The 25,731-nt window shown below is 39.5% G+C and overlaps 1 protein-coding gene across 5 annotated transcripts in view; it reads right to left on the minus strand.

The window, feature by feature from the left end:
• The window catches only part of col7a1 (collagen, type VII, alpha 1), a 173,119-nt gene that overhangs the window by 54,654 nt on the left and 92,734 nt on the right, over positions 1-25,731 (minus strand). For all 5 annotated transcript variants that reach the window (XR_007933886.1, XR_007933887.1, XM_051921176.1 and 2 more), the window contains exons 56-74: positions 22,429-22,500; positions 21,531-21,590; positions 21,355-21,390; positions 19,638-19,718; positions 19,484-19,519; positions 15,384-15,428; positions 15,215-15,286; positions 15,062-15,106; positions 12,439-12,465; positions 11,104-11,145; positions 10,872-10,952; positions 9,100-9,135; positions 8,938-8,973; positions 7,785-7,865; positions 1,740-1,775; positions 1,590-1,661; positions 1,437-1,481; positions 1,187-1,222; positions 1,009-1,044 (exon numbers count right to left, since the gene is read on the minus strand). Coding sequence is in view for 3 of the 5 variants with exons in the window: in XM_051921176.1 (XP_051777136.1) it covers positions 1,009-1,044; positions 1,187-1,222; positions 1,437-1,481; positions 1,590-1,661; positions 1,740-1,775; positions 7,785-7,865; positions 8,938-8,973; positions 9,100-9,135; positions 10,872-10,952; positions 11,104-11,145; positions 12,439-12,465; positions 15,062-15,106; positions 15,215-15,286; positions 15,384-15,428; positions 19,484-19,519; positions 19,638-19,718; positions 21,355-21,390; positions 21,531-21,590; positions 22,429-22,500 (975 nt within the window). In the remaining 2 variants the exon portion in view is untranslated. The remainder of the gene's footprint in view (positions 1-1,008; positions 1,045-1,186; positions 1,223-1,436; positions 1,482-1,589; positions 1,662-1,739; positions 1,776-7,784; positions 7,866-8,937; positions 8,974-9,099; positions 9,136-10,871; positions 10,953-11,103; positions 11,146-12,438; positions 12,466-15,061; positions 15,107-15,214; positions 15,287-15,383; positions 15,429-19,483; positions 19,520-19,637; positions 19,719-21,354; positions 21,391-21,530; positions 21,591-22,428; positions 22,501-25,731) is intronic.

Raw genomic sequence — 25,731 nt, forward strand, 5'->3', positions numbered from 1 at the left:
GGAATATTTTTTGGAATGGTAGGTCTGGAGTATTTTTTCAATAGCTTGATTAAATTAAAAAGACAAAGGTCTGAATGTATCAGTTTAAGGATGTTATTGTCAGATACCAAAGCACATCTCAAGTCAAAGCAACAACCGCTCTTCTTTGATTGCAAATAAGGAACACATGGTGCGACTCTGCTTAGCCAGATATGACAAAAGCCATTGTTTGCATAATAAAACTAATGGCATAACTACTTCATCTCCAAAATACACAAATTATGAATACCCCAATAGTCTGAATAATTTTTGTAGAAATTCTTTGACAATATGCATATACTAATTTGACAGAATGTTCTATTAAAAATGACTGGCGTATTAGAATGGCGTCCATAGTGATGCAGATTTTGTACCAGTCAGTTGTGGTGAAGAGGGAGCTGAGCTGAAAGGCAAAGCTCTCCATTTACTGGTCGAGCTACGTTCCTAACCTCAACTAAGGTCACAAGCTGTGGGTAGTGACCAAAAGAGGTAGATCACAGATACAAGTGGTAGAAATGAGTTTCCTTCACAAGGTGTCCAGGCTCAGCCTTAGAGGTTGGGTGTGAAGCTCAGACATTTGGAAGGAACTGCAGTACAGCTGCTACTCCTCCACATCAAAAGGAGCCAGTTGAGATGATTTGGGCATCTGATTAGGATGTCTCCCCATCTCTGGGGAGGTGTTTCGGGCATGTCCAACCAGAAAGAGACTTTGGGGCAGACCCAGGACATGCTAGAGAGAGATTGCCTGGATATGCCTCAGTATCCTGAGGAGTTAGAGGAGGTGGCAGGGAAAAGAGATGTCTGAGCATTTTTGCTTAGACTGCTGCCTCCGTGACCCAGATAAGTGGCAGAAAATGAATGGCTGTTCCATAAGTCTGGAAATTGCAATACGTCATTTAATTGTGAATAAGTGGTGATTTACTTACCTATTCTTACTCATGGTGAACAAGCAACTTTGATTCTGCATACATTTCTAGTATAGGTACTTACATCTCTCCCTGTAGCTCCAGGATCTCCTTTTTCTCCCTAGAATGTAAGCATAGCTAAGTTACTCTCAGAAGATTCAATAGTTTAGAAGATCTTCTTATGACAATGATTCATATAAAGGAGAATGAAAAAGCTTGAGAACAGTGCACATCATTGTCATTACATATGTCAGTATGCCTACCTTTCTCCCATCTTCACCCGGAGTCCCATCTTCTCCCTAGAAACACACGAATGAGAATCAGCAAATGTGTGACAGCTGGATGATCATTGAATACTGTATGTTTTCATAGGGGTGTTCACCAGCTGCTGAAACTACAGCAGCCATAAGCTTTTTCAGATTAGGAATTATGCATTGCAATTCATAATTAAAGGTCCTGATAAGGCACTTGGAAGAGGGATTAGAGATCAAGAAACAAATATTTCATTCTTACATTCTTTCCCGGAGTTCCTGGCTTCCCATCTTCTCCAGGTTTACCCTGATGGAGAAAAGGAAGTTAACTTTCTGAACTATTATGCTGCTCACAAGTGGCCTAGGTTGCAAGTTTCTTTAAAAAACCTTTCCAAGCAGTTGTCTCAAGACTCACCGGCAAACCTTGAATTCCGGGTGGTCCCACTGGCCCCGACGGTCCCTGCTCCCCTCTCAAACCTGGCAGGCCCTGATAGACACAAAACAAATATGTTTAGAGGGGCATCAGTGGCCCAAAACAGAACATGTATGTAACTGACATACTCACATCTCTGCCTGAATCACCTTGCTTTCCTTGATCACCCTGAAATTAATGATGGAAAAGTTCAGTTAGACTACAATTTTTGGAAGGGTAGGTAGCACATTCTAAACACACTTCTCATTGCGCCTCTGCCTTAATTCATATTCACTACTGTCCCTACATATGATATGTTGTCCTAACTTCAAAAAAGGCAGACAGTTCAAAAATTAAGAGTGGAGATCAGGAGAAAAAATGGAGTCAAGGGTAAAACAAAGACCAGAAGAAAAAAGGAGGACATCAGAGTCAAATCATAAACCAAAAATCAAAGTCAAAAAGCAACGCTTGTTTCTAGAACCAGTAACCAAAAAACCAAGAGAATCGCAAGTAACTAAGTTTTGTTCAATCTCAGATACAAAATCCTTCTCCAATTGACCTCTGATGTTGTGACCTTAAACGCCACGTCCCTAGACGTCAGGACCCACAACATGATTATAGAATCCGCAAAATGGTGTAACCCATTGTCACAACAAAATGGCGTCAGAAAAGAGGTTAAATGAAAGTCATAATCTAAGGTTCCAATTAAGAAATTGACCACAGAATTGAATTGCCTGAATATAAAAACCCTAGAAATAACACCTAGATGATTTTTACAGCTCCAAAACAAAAACAAAAAATGGAAGAAATAATAAAGGAGCTCCATTCATAACATACACAAAGGACACAAAAATTAGGCATTACCGAAGGAAGTCTGGATGGATTAACAGTGGCATTTTCTTTAAGAAACTAGAAAAATGTAATTAAAATAATTTAAAATTAAAATAACTCAATCTGTTCAATAACACATTTTAGTCTTTGCCTACGTACTATCGTCCATTAGTCTAAGTATCCTTAAGCTAAAAAAGACAGTTAACTTAAAATGAAATGGATGAGAGTTTGTGGATTGGATGAAAATTTCAGTGGAATGCAAAGTGTAGGTGAAATCACACCAACCTGCTTATGGTGACAGCCTGCTTTTAGGAATTAAAAGCTTCAGTCTTTTACACTCTGCATGTATCTGCTACTCCAAACTTGTTGATTTCATTTTCATATTCTGATTGTGCCACTCCCAGGTTATTCTTCCACATTAAAAGCTAATACAAGTTAGTGTCAGATATTATATTGAATTGTGATTTTTATTTATTTTTTTGACATAATCAGTGCAAGATAGAAAAAGGGAGAGACTGAGCGAGGAGTCTGAGTGTTTGGGCTTGCAAGTGTCTTGGAGAAAAACTAAGATCCAGGCCTTTAATGACCTCTTGGGCACGGCCATCAGCAGTGTGTCGGTTTGCGGAGAGAGTGTTGACCTTGTCGAGAGGTTTACTTACCTCGGCAGTGACATTCATGTCTCTGATGACTCTTCTTATGAAGTCAGTAGATGGACTGGGAGGAGCATGGGGGGGTTCATGAGGTCGCTGGAAAGGGGTGTGTGGCGCTCTCTATCTATGCAAAAGGATGAAGGTCCAAGTCTTTAGAATCCTGGTGCTTCCTGTTTTGCTATATGGTTGTGAGACATGGATGCTATCCAGTGACCTGAGATGAAGACTGGACTCCTTCAGTACTGTGTCTCCTCAGAGAATCCTTGGGTACTGTTGGTTTGACTTTGTGTCGAATGAGCAGTTGCTCAGGAGTCCTGAATGAAGCACATTACCTGCATTGTGAGGGAACACCAATAATGGAACTACAGCCATGTGGCATAATTCCCCAAGGGTGATCCGGCTCACAGGATCTTCATTGTTGAGGACCTGAGTGGCTGGACCAGGCCAAGGGGACACCCACATAACACTTGGCTGCGGCAGACAGAGGGTAATTTCCAGATATTAGGACTAGACCGCGTGTCTGCCTTGGGGGTTGCCAACCGGGACCTTGAGCTGTTTCGTCAAGAGGTGGGTGCAGCAATACGCTATACCAGTACATGCTTTCCAACCTGACCTGACCTGACCTGATCACAGCTCTAGCCCCAAATGCTCAGTTATGAGATGCACTCTAGACCCCTGGAGCTACTAGCTAAAGAGAGAATTACTACATAACTGAGAGGCATTATGAACAACGCTGTGCATCCCCTCTCTGACACACCAGCAATGAAGACTTTCAGCCAACAAATTGTTCAACAGAAGTGTCTCAAGAAACACTAGGGGTGGTCCTTAATACCAGCAATATGTTTGCATAATGCCTCACTGGTACTGGGACAGCCAAGTGAGGTGCTTTCTTTCTTTTTAACTTTTTCTTCTTTAGTTATTCTGGTGCTCAGACCATAGTGTGTGTATATATTTTTATTTAAAATTTTAAATTTCCTTCTGGGGACAAAGTTAGTTAGTTAGTTAGTTAGTTAGTTAGTTAGTTAGTTAGTTAGTTAGTTAGTTAGTTAGTTAGTTAGTTAGTTAGTTAGTTAGTTAGTTAGTTAGTTAGTTAGTTAGTTAGTTAGTTAGTTAGATAGATAGATAGATAGATAGATAGATAGATAGATAGATAGATAGATAGATAGATAGATAGATAGATAGAAAGAACCTCATTTGTGCCAGGGACAGAATTTCTATCTATCTATCTATCTATCTATCTATCTATCTATCTATCTATCTATCTATCTATCTATCTATCTATCTATCTATCTATCTATCTATCTATCTATCTATCTATCTCGTAATCTTAAAGACTATAAGAAACAGAAAATTATGTTTCTAAATTCTCATCCCACTCCCCAGCTCCTTCTGCTGAACACTCAGTTACATTTTTATTTATTTATTCATTTATCCACTTGTTTCTTGAACCCACATAATATAACTCAGTGTCATGGGAGTCATAGAAATCCCAGCAGAAATGGGCATGAGGCTAAGATCAAACACACAGAGGACACACACAGAGACCATCATTTAGGAACAATTTAGTGTCCTCAATCATCCTAACATTCACAAACAAGGGATGTGGTGCACAAGCCCTATTGGCATGGGGAGAACATGAAAACTCTGCACAGATAGTGTATAGGCCAGGATTGGAATCAGAGTGTCTGGGAGTTGTAAGACTATTTTGGTTTTAGTTTTTTTAATTTCCCAGCCTTCTAGCTGAAGGCTTTGTTTTCTCAGACAACCTGACTCTCCCTTCAAAATATTTCTGCAGTCAAAGTTATTTGTAAATCACCTATTAGAAAAATGGCAAAAGACCATCTCAGCTTAAAAAAATAACATAAAGAGAAGAAATGGTGTACACTAAAACACTTTCTAAATTGAAATTGTTCAAAACAGATAATAATATCTTCCAGGAAATTTCCCTGAATACATTTTGGGTGAACAAAGCACAGCGTATTGACACTGAACCCTGCATTGATATTGTTTTAAGGTAGCCCATCTCAAAAAGCTGAGCTGAATTTTTTTTTTGGTTTACCATATAAATATTTTTTTTTACTTTTTTTTCCATTTTATAGTAAGTAATGTAGCCAGCTGTATAGTAATATATAAATGCTCTTTTCCCAGAATAATGCTTATACAGTAATATGAATTTTTAGTTGACTGGTGATTCAGTGTGGGTTTCAGCGGATATGAGCGTCAGTGAAACAAACAAGTGATTTGATGACCAGAATTTTGTAGATCTGCTGAGATACAAGTGGAGTATTTATGCAGATACACTTTAGAACACAGTAAGTTAGGAGGCACTCCAGCCACCTATCCACACTTTTCTATTTTCTGAAAACACTTTTTCCTTTTATACAAGCAGCAAGAGGTGAAATTCAGAAACCATTATTATATGGCAGGCCAGCCCTGCGTAGGATGTACTCACACACAGAACCTCCCTTACTCAAGAGCAATTTATATTCAACAGTCCATTAGGCAAAATGTGTTTGCAGCACTGGGAGAAACTCACATAAATGATATGGAAAAGGAGCGAGTTCCAAACACAAGATACCCACCAGGGAGATCAAGAGGACCATAGTGCTATGAGGTGGTACCCACTGTAACTTTGTAACCAGTCTTCAGTATTTCTAAATACTAGGGGGCTCTGCCCCCTGTTCGCTTCACTCGCCAACCCCCAGGATGGGCCCTACACAATAGTCACTTTGTGGATCTGCCGCTTGCTTATGGGGACGTGTATGTACAATTTAAACAGATTGTTACATACGCATAATAGAACTAACTATAAATTTCGTGTAAAGTGTGATTCTTTTGGACATATGGATTTGTATCATTTATTGACTGTAGAATTTCTAATGCGTCCGATTGTTTAACTCTTTCAATTCTATGTTGCATCGCTTCTCCATGATCATAAATATAAACCTGACGAAATTATGGTTTCTTTGAAATTAAACTTGTAGTAGCTTTAATTGTTGCAGGACAACAGATTCTCATAGCGTATGGTCCTGAATCGTGTAAATCTACATTCTGAGCACTGAATGATGTGAACGCGAACAGATTATTGTAGATTTGTATGTAGTGTTTGTGGATTTCACTTTCACCAAATAACAAATCTTTTAATTCTCGCAGATACGCCTCTTCATTGGGAAGAAACACTGTTTTTCCCTGATGGCAACACGAATTAGACGATCTACAAGTCTCTGATTTAAATTTTAAAGCAGAACAATATCTATATACTTCTGTCATATCACCTATGTCCATATATTTGATTTCTTTCTGATGTTCCATTATTTCACTGAGTAATAATTTCCGTTTGTTTGCGCTAATGCAATCTTTACTATCAGTTTTTTGAGACTTTCGAATTTTAGTACTTTCATAATCTCTAACCTGTTCTGCATGTGTATCGCGCTGTTTTTGAACCTCTTTACGACGTTCTACTTTGTTTTCTACTCTGTCTTTTATTTCCGACCTGCTAGGTTTTCAATACCACTTGGTCTGGGGTGATTATTACTCTCTTTATTTTCCAAATTTGCACTTAGATTAAACGAATAGACTGTATGTCTAAAAATACTGTCCAGAAAAGCTTCTTTAAAGGACGAAACTCGAGATTTTTCATTAATGAATTTAAATGTGGAAAACATAAACATTTATAGAGCTGAGAGCACAGGAACTGTGTCTGACAATAGCATTCCCACGAATGAGAGGTGAGTGGACCGTGGGCGTGGTTTTAAATGGCAAAAAATCTCATCTCGCGGCACTTGAAATTATCTCCGAGCAAGTCTCATCCTAGGATTTCCTTTTATAATAGAGAGAAATGGTCAGCAAAAAACTGCATTCAGACCTCAGACTGGTCACTGTCTGTGCAGAGCTTATACAGCTCACACAGATCTTCTGTATATTAATTTGTCTCCGTGTATTATTCTTTTTTTTCTCTCTTATGTTATACAGATATGAATTTTGGGTTGACTGGTGACTCAGTGTGGGTTTAAGCAGATATGTGAGTGAGTGTCCCGTGAAACAAACAAGCTCCTTTTCAAGTTTGGATCCCTCAATCATGCCACAATAGATGCTAGCTCTCAAAGAATTGGACTAAATTAGGTTTAGAAAATGGGTGAATGGATAACACATTGATTTATGTTATTTAAATGATGCTAAATTCAGTCAGTTATTCAATGACTGTGAAATTTATAGCAATAACTGAACTTTAAGTTAGGCAATCTGCTTGTTTTCTTAAAGGTTCTGAGGGTGGTAATTCCTTGCCGATCCACAGGGTAGCGCTGTATACTACGGCTTCTTCTCTTCCTCCCTCTACAGACCAGATGACTGACAGCCTTACCACATCTGATGTCACTTATGGTGTCCGTCTGCCTAGATCTGCCTTTTCCTGCCTTGCCTGTACTTAACTGTAAGTGTCGCCATCTTGGAGCAGTTACTTTGAGACTCGCATGAAGGTGTTTTTTTTTCCCTTTCTTGATGCCTGTATACTTCATGTTTATTTTCAGTTATATAGTGTTTGCCTGAGGGTACCCCAACTCTTTATGCTTATTTGTGTTTTTCATTACAACAGACATAATTGAAAGGAAAACATGCATGGAACATGATTAGAGAAAAACAAAATGCACACTCCAGTTTTACAGTACACTACAGCCCCCTTAGCTTTTGACCCTGCTGGTAATCCTTTATCATTACTCACCCGCAGCCCTGGGGATCCAGGAGAACCAGGCTTTCCATCTAACCCATTCCTGCCATCAAGACCCGGGGATCCACGATCACCCTGAGAAGAAATGAACACATGATTGATGTCCCTGCTAGCCGAGTCATAAAGATACTTAGTGACATTGTTCATACTGGATATGTCCAGTGGTGCTTGCAGATTGACAAACATATTAAGGGTAATTCAGAATTCAAAAAATTGACGCATTGTGCTTCCCGTGCTGCACTTCATCCCACTGGGAAGCTGTTGTTTGAGAACAGGATCCGGTGGAATGAAGGACGGCAAGAGAAACTGGGCAGCATGTCACAGATGTGTGAATGTGAATGTGGTCTGCAGCTTCAGCCTGGAAAACAGAGCTAGTGGACACAGACTTCTATAGCTTGAGAAAAATATCTTATCCCATAAGAGAAAATAGAACTTGACACAAGTAGAAAGACAACCTTAATCTAATGATTGTATCCACAATGAAACCTGCTACGGACAAGCAACAGTCTATTATAGGAAGATAGTGTAGATAAGTGGCACTAGCTGATGAATTGCAAAATGGAATCCACTGCTAAGAGAAAGTACAGTCATGACAACTGTTGTGGATTTCTTTTAAATAAATGTTATGAAGTCACTCTGTAAAGGCTTCTGTGTATATGTATTTATTTTTCCAATCGATCTAACTCTTCATTCTGCTTGAGCTACCCTGACTAACACACAAGGATCCAGAATTCTTATAGACCCAAGAAGAACTGACAGCTGGAAAGCAGAAAAGAGCTAGATACTTCCACGCCATCTTTTAGTTGAGGCTTAAAGAAATCTATAATAGCAATATAAATGGGTCTACCTATGTATAAGGCTATTTATACAGAATATAGAAATATATATTAAAAAAAATATGAAAAACATATTTTCTTCACACACCTGTTACGTGATACTTGCTAGTAAGAAATAATTAGCTCGCTTGTGTACTGTAATACTAACATAGAACCTACTAATGAAGAGGAACAAAATGGCATATAGTACTCAGAAATGAGACTTCTGGACTGGTCATTTAGGTTTTATTGCATGACAACTCTATTGCAGGAGTCTTAGTTTTAACATTATGTCAAAAATGTATATAAATAAAGCATATAATGGAACCCACCTTTTCTCCTGGACTTCCTCGGTCACCAGCATCCCCCTGAATTTAAGAAAATATTAGAAATGTTGTAGCTCCGGCACTAAATAGCCTCAGGGTCAGTACAGAAATGACACTTTCATCATTCCCAGATACTGCATCCAAACTGCAACCATGATCTCCACTTACCCTCTGGCCTGGTGGCCCTCTTAGACCTTCAAGACCCTATAAACCAAATGAACAGCTGGGATTAGGACTGGCAGGATAACACAAATAAAGACATGATGACTCCTGAATCTCTCACTTCATTGTTTCTGAGAATAATTTATATTTTTTGTTCCATTCCAAATAATAATTAAATAATAATATGGTCATAAATAATTGTGAGAAAGCCTGGCCTTATTTATTGCGTTGTGTCGTCTTAACCTGTTTGGTGTTCTGTTCTGTCCTCGTGCACTTTCCATACTTCACTTTAAGTAAGAGCACTTTGCTGCCGTGCAATGTTTTTACTTGTAACATTTCACATTTTGTGTGCATTGATGATTAAACGTAAAGTATATATAAAGTTAAAACAAACAGTTCTAAAGGATTAGTTAATGTCAACACGATGTTTATTGTGTTCATCTTTAGGTATGCATTTTCTTTCTAGTAAAAGGAGATTTCACAGCCTTAAATATGTAATGTGGTATCATTTAGGCTTCTTCGTGCCTTTGATAAAGCTAATTATTTTACTTCAGGCCCTGTTAATTGTTAGATTTGTTTTATATTCTGCAGATACCCCAGAGGACAGTGGGCAGCCCACCCAGGATAGAGGCGAATTCCTTACTCTGCTAGGATGCCATAACAGGAGGATAGGATAAGGATAAGGGCCGGGATGCCTTATGATTCCTGGCCTGATAGGGATGCCCAAAGATGTCAAAAATCAACAGAAGAGCAATTTATCCCCCACTATTCTAAGAAGGCAGTGTCCCTTATGTGGGGACCCAGTCTGGATACTTGCAGGGCTGTATGGGAGTTGGAATCTGGAAGTGCAGCCCTGTAGGGTTCCTGGGGGGACACTGCTGGGGAGGACCTCCCTGGCTTTTTTGTAACCTGGAAACGCTTCCAACTGGCCATGTGACATCCCAGGCACTCTGGGGTTCACCTTAAAAGGAGCCCATTTCCATAGCTCATGAAGTCAGAGTCAGGAGGAAGTGGGCAACACTCAGCTGGAGGACATAAGGAGGACAGATTAATTGGTTTATTATTCATTAATTGAATAATTGTGCCTTATTACTGGGAGGATTGTGAAGAAGGGACCTGCAAAAATGAAAATCCTTTATTTTATTTATTTAATGTGTGGCGCTTTAGTGTGTCTGTGGTTTGGGGGTCTCTGGTGCCTCCTCGTGGTCACAATTCCTTTTTCAAGAACTGGTCACTAACTTTTTCTAAACCAGTTTAACTTAAGCAGTCAAAAGCACTGTGAGGATATCGTATTTTTCTCAGCATTTGGAGTAATTTAACTGTTTTGATTCATTATTTATTAGACCACACATGCAAATAAATACCATCAGATTGCAGAAGTGGAGTACTTTATATCTAGAAAATTAGGAATAAGGTATTAGATATTACTATCACCCTCTGTGCTCTATTCATGACTCTCTAACCAGAGTCTCCATCTCTGATGATTATCCAACTACCACATTCCAGGGGTCCCATCTCTATTATAATAGAATAAGCTTAAGAGTTCAAATACAAAGTTAAGGTACCCTGAATAGTGTAAAAAGTCATAAAAATAATGAGTCATTGAGCTCAAAACACCAGATATCATATCACCAGATATGGACATCAGATACTAGAGCATGACTGAATATGGAGCCATATGTCAGAGGAAGGCAGATCTATGCTAAGACAAATTCATTTATCAGGCCATGAAGGAAAAAAAAGTGAAATGCCCTTTGAAGATTTTCTACTCCACTCACCCGCTCCCCAGCAGGCCCAGGGGGTCCTATGTCCCCTTTGGAACCTTTAGCTCCACTCTCTCCAGGATCTCCAGGATCCCCCTAAAAGGAAAAACAATAATAAAGATAAGTCTTGCAAGAACATAAGCTTTGGAAAAGGATCAATGTCCATGAGCACATTGACTTCCAATGTGTCCCACGTATCTCAATCTGTCATCTCAAGATATGAAGAAAGGACAAAAACCATATGTACCTTCTCTCCCTTTTCACCCTGGATTCCTCGCTCAAAGTCAATCTGTGCAGAGCAGAGAGAGAGAGAGATGATTAGGACATTTCGTCTGAACATGTGCCTGTAGCAAACACATGGCACGCAGGGCACAAAGAACAAATGTACACACAAAGTATGGCACTAGGAATAATGTCGGAAGTTCAGGGAGGTACAATAATTGCACACACTGCATTGCATTGGCATACAGGATGAGTGTACACATAATCCAGAAACTGTGAGAGAGGGAGGTTAGGAGCATGTACTGATACAGCACCCGCCACATGACAAACCAACTCAGTGATCACAGATTAGGACCCGAGTTCAGCCATGCAATGGGTGACACCTCAGCACCACACTAGTTCAGATAAAATTAACCAATGGAAGGTTTTTAATGTGGCTGGTGTGCCAATTCTGCCACCAACCACCATGTTTTCCCAGCAGGTTGGGGGCCTACTTGTAGGACTGGATTGAGGTTAACGTCATACCCAGTATGAATCAATTGCAGGTGCAGGTTAAGGGCTTTGCTCAAGGGCCCAAATGGAGTATAGTCACTTTTGACATTTATGGGATTCGAACCGGCAACCTTCTGATTGCCAGTGCAGATCCCTAGCCTCAGAGCCACCACTCCACAAATGCATATTCTACTCAGAGCAAAAGTTAACTGCATATTAACAACAGATGAATAAAAATACACTCATTCATACAGAACCTCTCCCACATACTGTATAGTATATTACACAAGATGACACATATGTACAGAAAAATAGCAAATGTGGTTAATGTACACAACTCTACAAGACTTACTGTCAGGAAATACAAAGGGTACATACATAAAGAGCATGGAAGAAAATTATGCACATGCTACAGGGTTTATGCCATTTATACAACATAGTATGCAGAGAACACACATACAACACAGAGTGCACATAAGGCCTACATATTACATAGGATGCTTCACACAAAACATGACTTGCAAGGCTCACTTACAAATACAAATGACACCTACAGGTCCATAGCCCTGTTTGCAGGGACCACTCCTATCGTTAACCATATACACCTACACTACATAAAACACGGAACAGGATACATACATCACAAAAGCCTCCGAAGACAAAACACAAACCAAAATGTCAAATATGCCCTTACACAAGTACAAACTTGAAGGAACTGCTCACACACATTAGGACTATTTGGATGTATGCAGTATGCACAGTGTTCAATCTGTAAGTGTCGTCCACTTTTGGCTACCATCTTGTGCTTCTCCATCATGAACACTATCCCAGCTTGGTTCCTATCTTATGCTTTGGCGAGAATACTTACCACTTTTCCTGGTGGTCCTGGGGGACCCTGCAAAATCAAAAAGCATGTTTTAATTAAATGTTGCATAACAGGAATAAGGCTGCTGTAATAGATAACATCATTTTATATTTTTCTTTATTAACCCGTGAGGTGCCATAATAGATAATATCACTTTTTTTCTTTATTAACCCATGAACACACTTGTGAAACCTACACTTGTAAATCCTGGACAGTACTCCACTACTCTGAACTAAGGAGTCTCTTCAGAAGAACATTTATTGTTGCATTTCTACACAGGAACAACGCTTATATAAAGAGTGTCAGTCTTGGAGTAAACCATATAAGCATACAGTATACTGCATATACAGTACCATGTTACTGTAGGTAGTTTTTTTTTCTCCTTTAGGAATGAGCTCTGGGAGTTATGTTTCTAAATTTATTTAAATGTTCTATAAAAAAATGTAAGTAATGAGCTGATTAATTTGAAAAAGACACTATAATGTTTAAGGTTTTGATATATATCCTGTTACCTTTTTTTTTTTTTTTTTGGTGTTCGGATTCAGCGGGTTGGAAAATGGATGGATGGATGGATGTTTTATCTAACTGCTTTACCTTAACCTTTCTTATTTCTATTTGTCTGTTTTATTTCATTCTGTCTGTTACCTGCTATTAGATGCAACTGAGAAGCCAAATTTCATGTTTTCCTGTGTAAACATGACTAAATAAAGAAACCTAAACCTAAACCTAAACATGGTGGATTTGCAGAGTGAGTACAGTCATTACAAATATACATGAATCTGGCTCAGACTTGAGCAGGTGTAATGCAAATGCTCTGCAAGGTAAATGAATGCATACACACATATGGACTCTGAAACTTGAAAGTATGCCTTATAAGACAACAGACGTGCAGTTCTGGGATTTGTTTAACAATAAATGTCTTACTGTGGAGAAGAGAAGAATTAACAGACTGATTCTAAGAATGTACAGAGTGAGATATGAAGAAAGAATGGAGGAGATAAATATCTTCAGTTTTAGCAGAAAAACAATAGTTTTTACTTCAGTTCTTCTATTTGTCATTTTAAAATTGGTGGGTGGCACAACTACGGCATGCAGGACAAATGAAAAACATTTGCAGTGACAAATGCATGGAGGACAAATGAGCGCAGCCTGCAAACTCCACTTGGCAATCATTTTTCTATTACATATACAGTACACATAAAATGCTAATTTCAATTATGCCATATAAGCCTCTCATGAATTGTGATTTTTAACAATGAAAGGACAGTTTTAATGCTGGAATGATACAAAAATAATATTAATTGAAGTTATGAAATTCAATCAAAGCAAACCATTTAATGTGAAGAGAAACTCTATACACGCATGGACAGAAAACACAAAACAATTTAAGTTAAGGAGTAACTGTACTGTACAATTTTAAAGTGCTACATTATGTGCAGTTCATTATAAAACCTCTAAAAACAGCACTCATCCATTTCTTGGTATTAACTGCTGCAGGGATCGATTAAGCCGGACAGGTCTTGATTTGGATGCTTCTAGTTATGGAGAGGAAGTTTATATCACACAGTAAGTATCCTAAAGTTTATGACATTTTAACATGCAGGCAAATCTGTTACCGTATATACTGGCGTATAAGTCGGCTCTTGAAACCCGAAAAATCCATCATAAAATCACACCCCAACTTATACATCTGTTCAAAAATATGACACTTAATGTTTTTTTTTTTTTTTACATCTTCTTACATCCTCCAATCTCGCATCAGTTTCTCAGACGTATTGAATTTTGTTGCAGCGGCGCAGTTACCAATTTTTTTCGCCACTTCAACGACTTTTAGTTTAAAACCAGCTTCATATTTTCTTCTGATCGAACGCTCCATTGTATATAATGGATGCTCTTACGATAAAGGTGTATGAGGGTGTGAGATACAATAAGCACAAAACAGTGCAAATGTCGCTTCGGAATTGTTCGGGTATTACCTGTGGTCATGTAGGCACAATAGAGAGAAAAAAAGGCCGTGTGTTCCATGGTTACTCTCTCAGGTGGCTGTTAGCATATCATAATCTCTTGGACTAATGGCGTGAGTTTCCTGCATTTGACTTATACGATTGACATTATAAAATACCAGAAATTATACGGTAAAATCAAGCCCTGACTTATACATGGGAGAACTTAAACACGAGTATATGCGGTAGTCATTTTTATAAGTGTCTACTAAAATCCCTGCACTGTTCTTCACAGTGACTATCTGGTATAGAAAGAGCAACCCACTAGCTGCGTACATTTGTCACTGTGTGTGTTGTTCCTGCATGCATTTGTCACAGCACACTTGAGTTGGCATGCATTTTCTTTGCAGTTTTGTTGGTTTGAAGTTGAAGGGTAAAATTCTCATAGAAATCAGGAAAAGTGTTAATTCGCCCTGAAAAGCACACGTAAGTTAACAAAATAGTGCAGTCGACAATGTGGGTATCATCAAATTTTGATTTGATTGTATTTTGCAAGCAGGTGAACAGGGACTGGCAAGTGATGAATGGCATGTTTTTTGTTACGACGTCATCTTTTCCTGCAATGTTGTCAGTACATGGAATGTCAGTGGTCAAAAGACACCTACAGTGATCTGGATCCTCACCTGATCTCCCTTTTCACCTCTGGGCCCTCCCGGTCCTGGTGAGCCCTGCAAACAGGTATAGAGATTAGGCAAGTAACCTAAATCTTCCCCCTCTGCTCCCATAATCCCCACGACACCCTCCTTAACCCTGCTATAATGTAGACCTCAGCTTACATTTCGTCCATCTTCTCCAGGGTCTCCAGAATCCCCCTTTTCTCCAGGACGGCCAGCAGCTCCTTGTAAACCCTGAAAAAAACAATTTGGAATAAAATAAAAGCACAAGGATTTGTACCAATTCAAAGAAGTATAAGAAAAATTAAAGAAAGAAATGTGAGACACTCACCCTGAGGCCACGCTCTCCTGGCTTTCCTGGGGATCCTGGCTCTCCCTGAAATCAAGTGTAGAGATATTTTAAAAAGTGCCACAGTAACCCAGTGGAACACATGAAAACTGGAGCATGTGCAATGGGAGAGAAGAAATTGCTTTCTAACTAAGAGATACTCCAGGAAGTAAAGGGTTAGTGTGTGCTGAACATCGAGACACTGTGGACTACATCACGTCTGAGAGAAAGGTAAATGTCAAGCGAGCGTGTGTTAGATGAGGATTAGGGCATGGCGAAATGGAGTTTACCGTGAGTGAGGTGGGGAATAAGCTTATGTCAAGGAGGATATGAAGTAAGTGCTGGATTGACTGAACACTGTGATCTGAATGAGTACAGGTACTAAGACATGGCTGTCCTTGTAAACCTAATTAGTCAAAAGGCTCTTCCTTTCCCAAGTTTTCTGTTGTGTATTTGTGTGCTCATTTACGAGTTAAATTTATATTGATCTTGGCTGACATTCCTGTTGTTGGTAATTTCCAGTAGAATGTCAGGGGGTCGGATTTTAAAGGGGAAAAAGGAAGTTCTTAAAAAGGGTTCTTTTCCTGTTATTATTACTGCTTATGGTTTATAAAGCCTTAAATAATCTTGCTCCATCTTATATATCGGAATGTCTGACATCTTATATTCTAAATCGTAACCTTAGATCTTCAAATAAGTGTCTGCTTAGAATTCCAAGAGCTAAACTTAAAAGAAGTGGTGAGGCGCCTTCTGCTGTTATACACCTAAAATCAGGAATAGCCTGCTAATAGGAATTCACCAGGCTGATACGGTGGAGCACTTTAAAACACTGCTGAAAACACATTACTTTAACATGGCCTTCTCATAACTTCACTTTTATTTAATCCTGATGCTCTGCATATTCAATTAATCATCATTACTATTCATGGTGGCTCCAAAATCCGTACCAACCCCTACATTCTCTTCTGTTCTTTTTCCGGTTTTCTGTGGTGGCGATCTGCGCCACCACCACCTAATCAAAGCACCGTGATGTCCCCACATTGATGGATTAAAGGCCAGAAGTCCAAATGACCATCATCATCAAGTTCTTCCATGAGAACCCTGAATACAATGAGGACTGATTGAGGTCATTGATGTTAGGTGGAATGCCTAGAGGGGGCTAGGTGGTCTCGTGGCCTGGAACCCCTACAGATTTAATATTTTTTCTCCAGCCGTCTGGAGTTTTTTTTTTGTTTTTTCTGTCCTCCCTGGCCATCTGACCTTACTCTTATTCTATTTTAATTAGTGTTCTCTTATTTTAATTCTTACTTTGTCTATTTTCTCATGTAAAGCTCTTTGAGCTACATTTTTTGCATGAAAATGTGCTATAGAAATAAATGTTGTTGTGTTGTTATACTGAAAGAACACAATGAGAAATTGACATGTTTTTTTATAGTTATTAAGAACCACTTCTCAACGCCTATGTGTCATCAATCCATATTATACTCTCTTTGTATTCTTATATGAATGGCGTGAATGCAAGAGCGGCATTTGGGGGTGGCAAGTGGGGTGACCGCCCCAGGAACCGCACCTAAGGGGGCCCCGCTTTTGAGGTCTGCGTGTCCTGTTCAAGCGGATTTGTCAAGTTATATTCTACGGTATATATATATTAGCCATGTGCGCCCAACTACGTTGCATGTGTTAAAGTTGTCTGTGAAGGGCTCCCTGTTTAAACGCGTCTGCCAGTCGTGAACTGGGCCCTTCGTCGCACATCATTATGATTTTTTATAAGGGAAACAAAATTACAAAACAAAACCCTTGGACATTGATTCAATAGGAACGGCCTACTCAGAATCACTGTCCGAATAGTAATTATGTGGTGGTGGAGGAGCATTTCTGCTTCTCTCCGTTCACAGTCCATCTCGTTTTCATGATGCTGTCGTTTCCTCTCACGATCTCTTCTCAACCTTTCTCCAATCTCGCAGGTTGCTTTGTGGCAATCCAAAGAGTAAGGAAAAACCAATGCTTCTTTCTTGAACTCCAAACGCCGACTGATGGAAAATCACAGAAGTGTGTCCAACTTATATGTTCTATTTAATAAGGGTGCGCACAAAAAGGCGAGCTTCAAAAGGGCGACCTCAATTGGCCGCAGTGAATAAAGGTGTGCACGTAAATAAAGGCGAGCTTCAAAACGGCGACCTCAATTGAGTGCGGCGAATAAACGTGTTCGTAGTTAATTTAGTTCAAATGGCTCTGGAATATGTGAAGAGCAACAAAGGTGCAGATCTACTCGTAGTAGAAGGCTACGCATTCAGAAAGGAGAAAACTATCAATGGGAAACACATCTGGAAAAGCACTGAATATAGGATTGAAAAATGTTCGTCTCGCTTAGAAGTGCATGCATTAATTAATTGGATGTTTTGATATTCTTGCTTTCACCTTTATATACGTTCAATCATTGCCTTTGGGTAATAAATTTTCTGTAATAATTTTGTAGCGTTTCCCTTTATTCGATGCGCCCAATTGAGGTCACCCTTTTGAAGCTCGCCTTTTTGTGTGTGCCCTTATTGAAGGAAACCGTGTCGGTTGAACATGAATTCACGGACAAACAAAGATCAAGATCCAAATGAAGATTATATATAGAGATTAGTTAAATTAAAGCACAACAATTTGTTTAGTTTGAATGTCTGTGTTTTGAGGTGTGACTGGAGTACTACAGTCTTCAGTAGTATAAGCCTGGAGGAGATTCTTATTGCAATGCCTATGTTTTAGCTGTCTCTCTACTGCCATCTAGTGCTTCTTCTTCTAATTCATTCGCGGACAAACAAAGATCAAGATCCAAATGAAGATTATACTGTATATAGAGATATATATTTGAGATGCTTCTAAGAGGAACCCTTTTAAAATCCCTCTTCAAGGTTGAATTCCGTACATGTAAATCTCTGAAAACATTCCATAGTCTGAATATTAATGCACAAAAACACGTATCGCTAATGATAACTGGCTGACATGACATCAATGTGAGTTATGACTATGACATCCTGCATATCTCGACTCAGAGTATACTTGCAATTTGGGTGCTTTTCTAGAAGAGGCTGTACTAATTTCCGCATGACACCCCATCGCATTTCGCACTGTTGTGGTATTGTCATGAATTATAAATTGCACTTTTTTAATAGATTATATCGTTATATTTTGATAAAGCCTGCGTGTTATCTTGCAAATATTTAGGTGAATACTATAATGAGAAAATCCGGTGTATGGTAGTATTACTTTTATTAAATTCACTTGCACGTTTATACAGTCTACACATACCGGTAACAGCGTTTGACGTAAAAGGCCATATGTGGGGTTGGTCAGCCCTAGGCCCCACACACCCCTAAATTTTTGATTATGTGTGGTGCACATTTTAGTTGAGTGCAAGGTGAGGATCTTACTGGTATAGGTTAACATTAGTGTGACTGCAGGGACAATGTGAAAAAAGTAGGCCCTGAGCATTAGGTAGGGATAGAGTGAGTGAAACATAAACTGCTACAAAGTGCTGGGGAATATATTATGAGCATGAACATGGCTGGGAAATCACTGGAAAGTCTCCACTAGTGTTTTGTGAGTGTTGCTCAGATGCAACGTGAGAATGATTTACGTGTGTAATTTAATTTGTATCATGCAGTGGCTTAGACTAATCTTGCAAAAGTATATTAACTAGCCTCCTCTTGTCTTATTTTTTATTGCAATGTGAGTGCGTAGGATGGATGTTACTATTAGGTTAGTTAGTGCAGGGTAAATGTAAGGGATTTGCTAGAGTAGTTAGTATATGGTAAGCACAAGGTTTGTACTACTTAGTTGTGAGATGCATACTGAGTGAAAGTGAAATGTGTAGGGTCAGTCTTTGTCCAATTTTTGGATTAAACTTTGGTAATACTGATTACCTGTTGCAGGTAAAATTGCCTAATGTCACTTATATTTGTTTTTTAATCTTATAACCACGGCATGGGATAAGCAACATATGAGAATAATGCGAGTGTTGATTGAGCAGGGGCTAAAAGTGTTGGCTTTATCTGTGTCAAGTAAAGGATGACGGTGATAGATACGGTGAATCTATGAAGTAGAAATGAGATTTTTACCGGTGTGCCTTCATCTCCTTTGTCTCCACGCTCCCCCTATGAAATGAAAAAAACATTAAAAACACAATATGCAATATGTATGGATGTTTTTGACAAAAAAAAAACAAGCTGGCACTCTAGTCCAGTTTATTCCCCTTGTAGCCATTTGTCTCACCTCCTTGCCTCGCAGTCCAATCTGGCCAGGGGGTCCGACCTTGCCAGGTTCCCCTTTTTCACCTGGCTCTCCTGGTTCACCCTGTATGGACAGAATTTGTGCTGAGTAAATGAAAATTTGAATTGGAACACTTAGTATAAAGTGGAAGCAGTAGAAAATTATCCAATGTTGTAGAGAGTGCCTATGTTGAGTAGCCATTTAGGCCATAAGCAAATTTTACAAGGGAGTCTTGATTTTCATTGCAAGACTGAAACCAGAGGGTTAATACATCTGAGCATCTCATTAGTTTTCTTGGCATTCATTCTGTCTGTTCTGTGCCCTGTAAGTATCAAAGACAATGCCTGTGGCTCCTGGCAGCCGCTGTTGAGCTTTTCCATAGCTGACAATTCACAAAGTAGCTACAGTGTAAGAAAGTAGAGGTCTATGAATCTTCTTCTACAGGTGAACATACTAAACTGGGAATTTATGAACAAGTCCTCAGATTAGCAATGGAAAAAACAATGAAGCCTGACCACTCATTTATGTGCACTGAGCTAGTGAACTGGAAATTAAGAATTTTGTCTTCAGATTAGTGTGTTTTACTGGTAACATGATACTATTGAAATTAATTCATTCATTTATTTCTAGTAGGATTACTGCAGCTACTGCAGTGCATTAACTGGCTGCTCAAATAGTTCTTTATGCAGATTTCAGTTAATTCAAAATGTTACTGCAAGAATTATTACATGAACCAGAAAATACGAACACATAATTCCAGTTCTGAAGTCCTTAAACGGACTCCCAGTTAAACTTAGGGCTGACTGTAAAATCCTCCTCTTAACTTATAAAGTCTTAAATGGCCACGACCCTACTTGATCTCATCATTACTTATAAACCAGCGTGCACATTGAGATCTGAAGATGACAGCCTACTTAAAATTCCAAGGATTAATAAAATAACAGTGGGAGGTTGAGCTTTTAGTTACAAAACTGTAAAGTTGTGGAATGATCTGCCTGCTAGTATAAGAGGTGCTCCTTCAGCCATATCTTTTAAATCCAGGCTGGAGATGCACAACTTTAGTCTGGCATACCCTGACTAGAGCTGCTGATTAGCTGTGCATAGTGCATTTTTGTTTATTAGCAATTGTACAGAAATGTAAGTATCACAATATTTTTAAACTATTACTAACCCTTCTCTATTCTGTTTCTCTTCTCTGTATTTGGATGTGGCACTCAGTGCCACTGCTCTACTGCCAGGCTGCTTTCCTGCATCTCAGATAAAGGGGAATTGGAATAATCAGATGGCAAGACACTCTTATCAAACTGAACAGCCAGCACAGACTCCATTATAGAAAACCCAGAAAGGGGCAGGTGACAAGTTATCAAGATCTCACAGACTGAATTTGTTTTTGACTTTTTTTACAATTTTAATCTCCACCGTTGTCAACTGGCCATAGTTCATCAATTAATTAATGGACAAAAACTAAGTACTATTGGTTTCCATTTAGGTTTCTCTATATGATTTAACAAAATATGTATTTATATGTGCATCAGTTCTGAATTTAGTAATTAGTATAATCTATATTTGTATTTTAATTGAGAATTGTTCACAGTGCTCTGTGCCTGCACTCAGCAAAGAAAAATAAATTGTATTATATTGCATTGTTTACTAGATTTGGAGTGTACTGTCTGGTGGGTATGGAATTTGTAGAATCCTGGAAACAAAATAGTTCACTTACCTTGGGACCTGGCTTTCCAGAGAGTCCAATGTTACCCTGTAGACAAGGACGAATGTTACCAACAGTGAGTAACGCAAGCAAAAACTTCATCATGGTGTCCTGTGTGCAGTGTATTCTACTCCGAGACTAGCAACCTCATTTTCCTCAGTTAGCCAACAGTACTGTCGGTTACTCACCCTTTCCCCAGGGTCTCCTTTTGGCCCAGCTTGTCCAGGAATGCCATAGCCTGTAGAGCCCTGAAGGAAAAAGAGTCATTTCTTAAAATATACATTAAAGAAGTAAAAATAAAATGCTTAATTGACAGAATAGTTGTATTGTATGTGGCAATGACATTAATTGTCCCTTGGGCACTGGTGTAACTTTTCTTTATGTTCGTTTTGTGTAGGATTTTGTGACAAACTTTGAACACTTCAGAACGTTCTGGTCACATGGATAGATCCCAAAATGGTGCCAACACTGTCACCAAGGATCCGAAATTATAATTGATAGATAGCTGCATCTTGTGTATTCCCTGGAAAGGAAGCCTAACCATTACAAAGGAGTGTCTGGTTCTGAGGTCCAAGTCCAGTTGACAACCATTTCATTTAGGGTTAAAGTAGTCCAAGTTTATATGCATCTACACTCTTAAAATAATGGATCTTTAACTGCATTTTATGATTCATTATTGGGTTGTATGGATCAATCATTGCTTGACAAAACACAATTTCTCTCTGGTAAGGGTTCTTCTCATATGTAGGACACTAACAGATTAAGAAAACTTGGACTTGTAGTATTGTATGCAGCAAATCATGACCTGTTGGTATTTCACAGATCTTCTACTCATGGTTGATTACTGTAAGAAGCCTGTTGTGGATCTGAATAAAGGTTCTTTCCTGAATCTCAAGGGTCTATTGGGAACCAAAAGTGATTCCCGTATGGCACCGCTGTGTAGAACTGCTCTGGCACCTTTTCTTTTAAAAATGCTGTTGTTTTGTTGGGGTTTTCTATGCCAGTTTCCACCAAGGCAAAAGATCTTTCAGAATCACCCATCTGTTAAAGAACTGCAGGAAGGAAAGCTGCAAGTAGTGTACTCACTTTTTCACCTGCCTCCCCACGGTCACCTTTAGTCCCCTTTGGTCCTTCTGGTCCTGGAAGTCCTCTGTCTCCCTGAAAAAGACAGTAAGGCTTTCACGTCAACAACTGAATTTCTTCAGACTTTCCAGAGCTAGAAAATAAGAATTTCCTTCAGACAAGAACAAGAGCACTCCATGTGACATAAAAGGTGATACACATCAGAGAACCACTCATCTAAACCAATTGATCAACGAAAGCAGTCCTTCAAACAAAGAGGTTACTGAAGAAAAATGATAGACGAAAAGAAAAGTCTGTGATAAGCAAGAATGTTCAGGTAGTGGTGGGGAACAAGGGTATGTTCAGCAGCATATATAAAGCAAGCTTTTACATACCATATACACTCGCGTTTAAGTTCTCCTGCATATATGTCGGAGCTTGATTTTTATCATATAATTTCCAGTATTTAATAATGTCAGTCATATAAGTCAAATGTGGAAAACTCACGCTATTGGTCCAAGAGATTATGCTATGCTAACGCCCACCTGAGAGAGTAACCACGGAGCACATTGCCTTTTTTTTCTATGTATTGTGCCTACGTGACCACACGGTAATACCAGAACTATTCCGAAGCGACATTTCCACTGTTTGGTGTTTTTTTTGTATCTCACACCCTCATACACCTTTATCGTAACAGCATCCCTTATCTGCGATAGAGTGTTCGATCAGAAGAAAATCTGAAGCTGGTTTTAAATTAAAAGTCATTGAAGTGGTGAAAGAAATTGGTAACTGCGCTGCTGCAACAAAATTCGATGTGTCTGAGAAACTGATGCAAGATTGGTGGAAGCAAGAAATGTAAAAAAAAAAAAGAAAAATTAAGTGTTGTATTTTTGAACGGTCATATAAGTCGGGGTCCGATTTTATAATCGATTTTTCAGGTTTCAAGACCCGACATATACGCGAGTATATACGGTAGTTATAAACTGTTTTCAAATTGAAATAATTGCTTCACTAGGCTTCTTGTTTCCCGGTTTTTGTCTGTGGATTTAAAATGCCGTGCATATACATCACAAATTTAATTTATATTCATATTTTTAAACAAGTCTATATATATATTGTGGCAAACGGCTGGGGATGGTACCCAGCTGGGATGCACAGAAGGACCAGAGGAGGGCTTAAGCCTCCTCCAGACCACGAGGGGGTGACCGCCCTGGTGGCTTTGGGGACCACAGGAACTGAGCTTGGAAGCTCAACCCTATAGGGGCCCGTGGTCACCACCAGGGGGCAGCCCAATGCCTGAGGAGCCCTGGCCCTCAGCAGTTTCACCACACCCGGAAGTGCTGGGGGAAAGAAGGCCAGGGACACCCGGAGTGCTTCCGGGTGCGCAGCCGGTACTTCCTCCACATTGGGGAGTGCCGGCGGAAGCTAATCGGGAGGAACCTGGAACACGTCCGGGTGTGTATAAAAGGAGCCACCTCCCTCCATTCGATGGCTGGAGTCGGGTGGAAGAGGACGGAGCTCGGAGGAGAGGAGTGGAGGTGGTCAGGAAGAAGGAGAAGAGGCATTGTGTGAAGGGCCTGGACTTTGGGGTGATTGGTGCTGTGGCTCTGGGTCTGTGTGTGTAAATATTGTAAATAAACATGTTGTGGTGCTTTAAAATCATGTCTACCTGTCTGTGTCCGGGCTGCTTCCCACAATATATATATACAGTATACAGTCGACCCTTGATATACGACCGGCCTGACATGTGAACAACTTGCTTTACGACCAAAATTTTTGTTTTGAATTACGACCAACATCTTGCGTTACGACCCGAATGCGGTCACGTGTATCCGCTTGTGCGATTGTAAACAAACAGCCGAGAGCGTTTGTAAGCGTCAGTCGGAGCCCAGATACATGTGTTTGTGGACGTAATTTCGGTCAGTGCAGTGATTTATATAATTTATTATGATAATTGCTAAGGAAGGAAGTGAAGGTAATGAAGGTAAAGAAAGCGATCACAATCGAAACGAACAAAGAAAGTGTGTGGAAATATGAGAGTGGCGTTCGTGTGACCGATCTCGCTAATATGTACAGCATGTTGAAATCCACCATCTCGACAATTTTACAAAGAAAAGATTTGTATAAGGAAACTCCTTCCAAACAATAACCACCTTCCATTTCATTCTCCTCCTCCTTCCTTCCTGCAAGCCAAAGATGTCAACTTAAATGGTGAGTACAGTATGAAATTGTTGTTTCTGGTAGGCTAGGCACTTTTTATAACTTTTTGGTTAGTACATTAGAAAAATTATTGGTGTTTTTGGTAAATTATGAACATTATACAACCCTTTTCTATTAAAAAAAGTTAAGTAAGTGTTGCTGTGGGCGGTTTGGAACATTTCCATTATTTCTTATGGGAAAAATAGTCTTGACTTACAACCAACTTGAGTTACAACCAGCCCTCGCAAACGAATTGAGTTCGTAAGACAAGGGTCCACTGTGTAGAGGGAGTGCAGTGAGTGTGTACGCCTGATGAGCCCAGAATTAGGGCGAAACACGTGTCGCGTACTCTGTGCATTATTTGACAGTAAACTATTTCAGCTATATATAATGACATTTTATTGGTTTAATTATCATACTTGCTTCATCACTGATGCTTAAATTGTCTGTTTCTTTATTGTGAAGCCAAGTTTTAAAATAGAGAGGCTGTACATGTAACCATTGTCACACATGCACGTCTCTGAACCACTCTCCAGGCCCATCCAAGATTATTTCCAACAAAATTATAACCAAAGGCAACATAAATTATGTCCACCAATAGAAACAAAGCTCTCTTGAATCAGATTGCTGTCATGCTATTTAATGGAAGTACCGCGAGGATGGAGCTCTGTCCAGAGGTAGGTTTGGCAGAAGACTGAACACCTCCTTGTGGCAGCACCACTACAGGTTGAGAGGGGGCACTGACGCTTACCTTAACCTCTCTGGATCCCTCTGAAGCACCAAGAAGATGCCCAGGGAGGGCAACTGACTCCACCCCTTCTGGACCCTTAACCTATAAATCCCACTGCTGCCAGAAGGAAGTGTTTAGTCTCCAACTGAACCTATTAAATAGCCTGACAACAACCTGAGTCAAGAAAGCTTCATTTCTATTGGCCCTAATTTTCATTGCTTTTGCTTATAATTTTGTTGCAATTAAGCAGGGATGACTGGGTCCTTTCTTGACCACAACAGGCATCATGACCTCGCCAAAAGAGTGGCCAAATTGGTCAAAGGCACAAAATATCTGGGGGTGAAGGATGCTAATCTTCAATATTTCATAGCAACAAATAGTTAACAGTTATTATCAGC

Source organism: Erpetoichthys calabaricus, chromosome 18 (genome assembly GCF_900747795.2).
Source record: "Erpetoichthys calabaricus chromosome 18, fErpCal1.3, whole genome shotgun sequence".
Classification (NCBI taxonomy): Eukaryota; Metazoa; Chordata; class Cladistia; order Polypteriformes; family Polypteridae; genus Erpetoichthys; species Erpetoichthys calabaricus.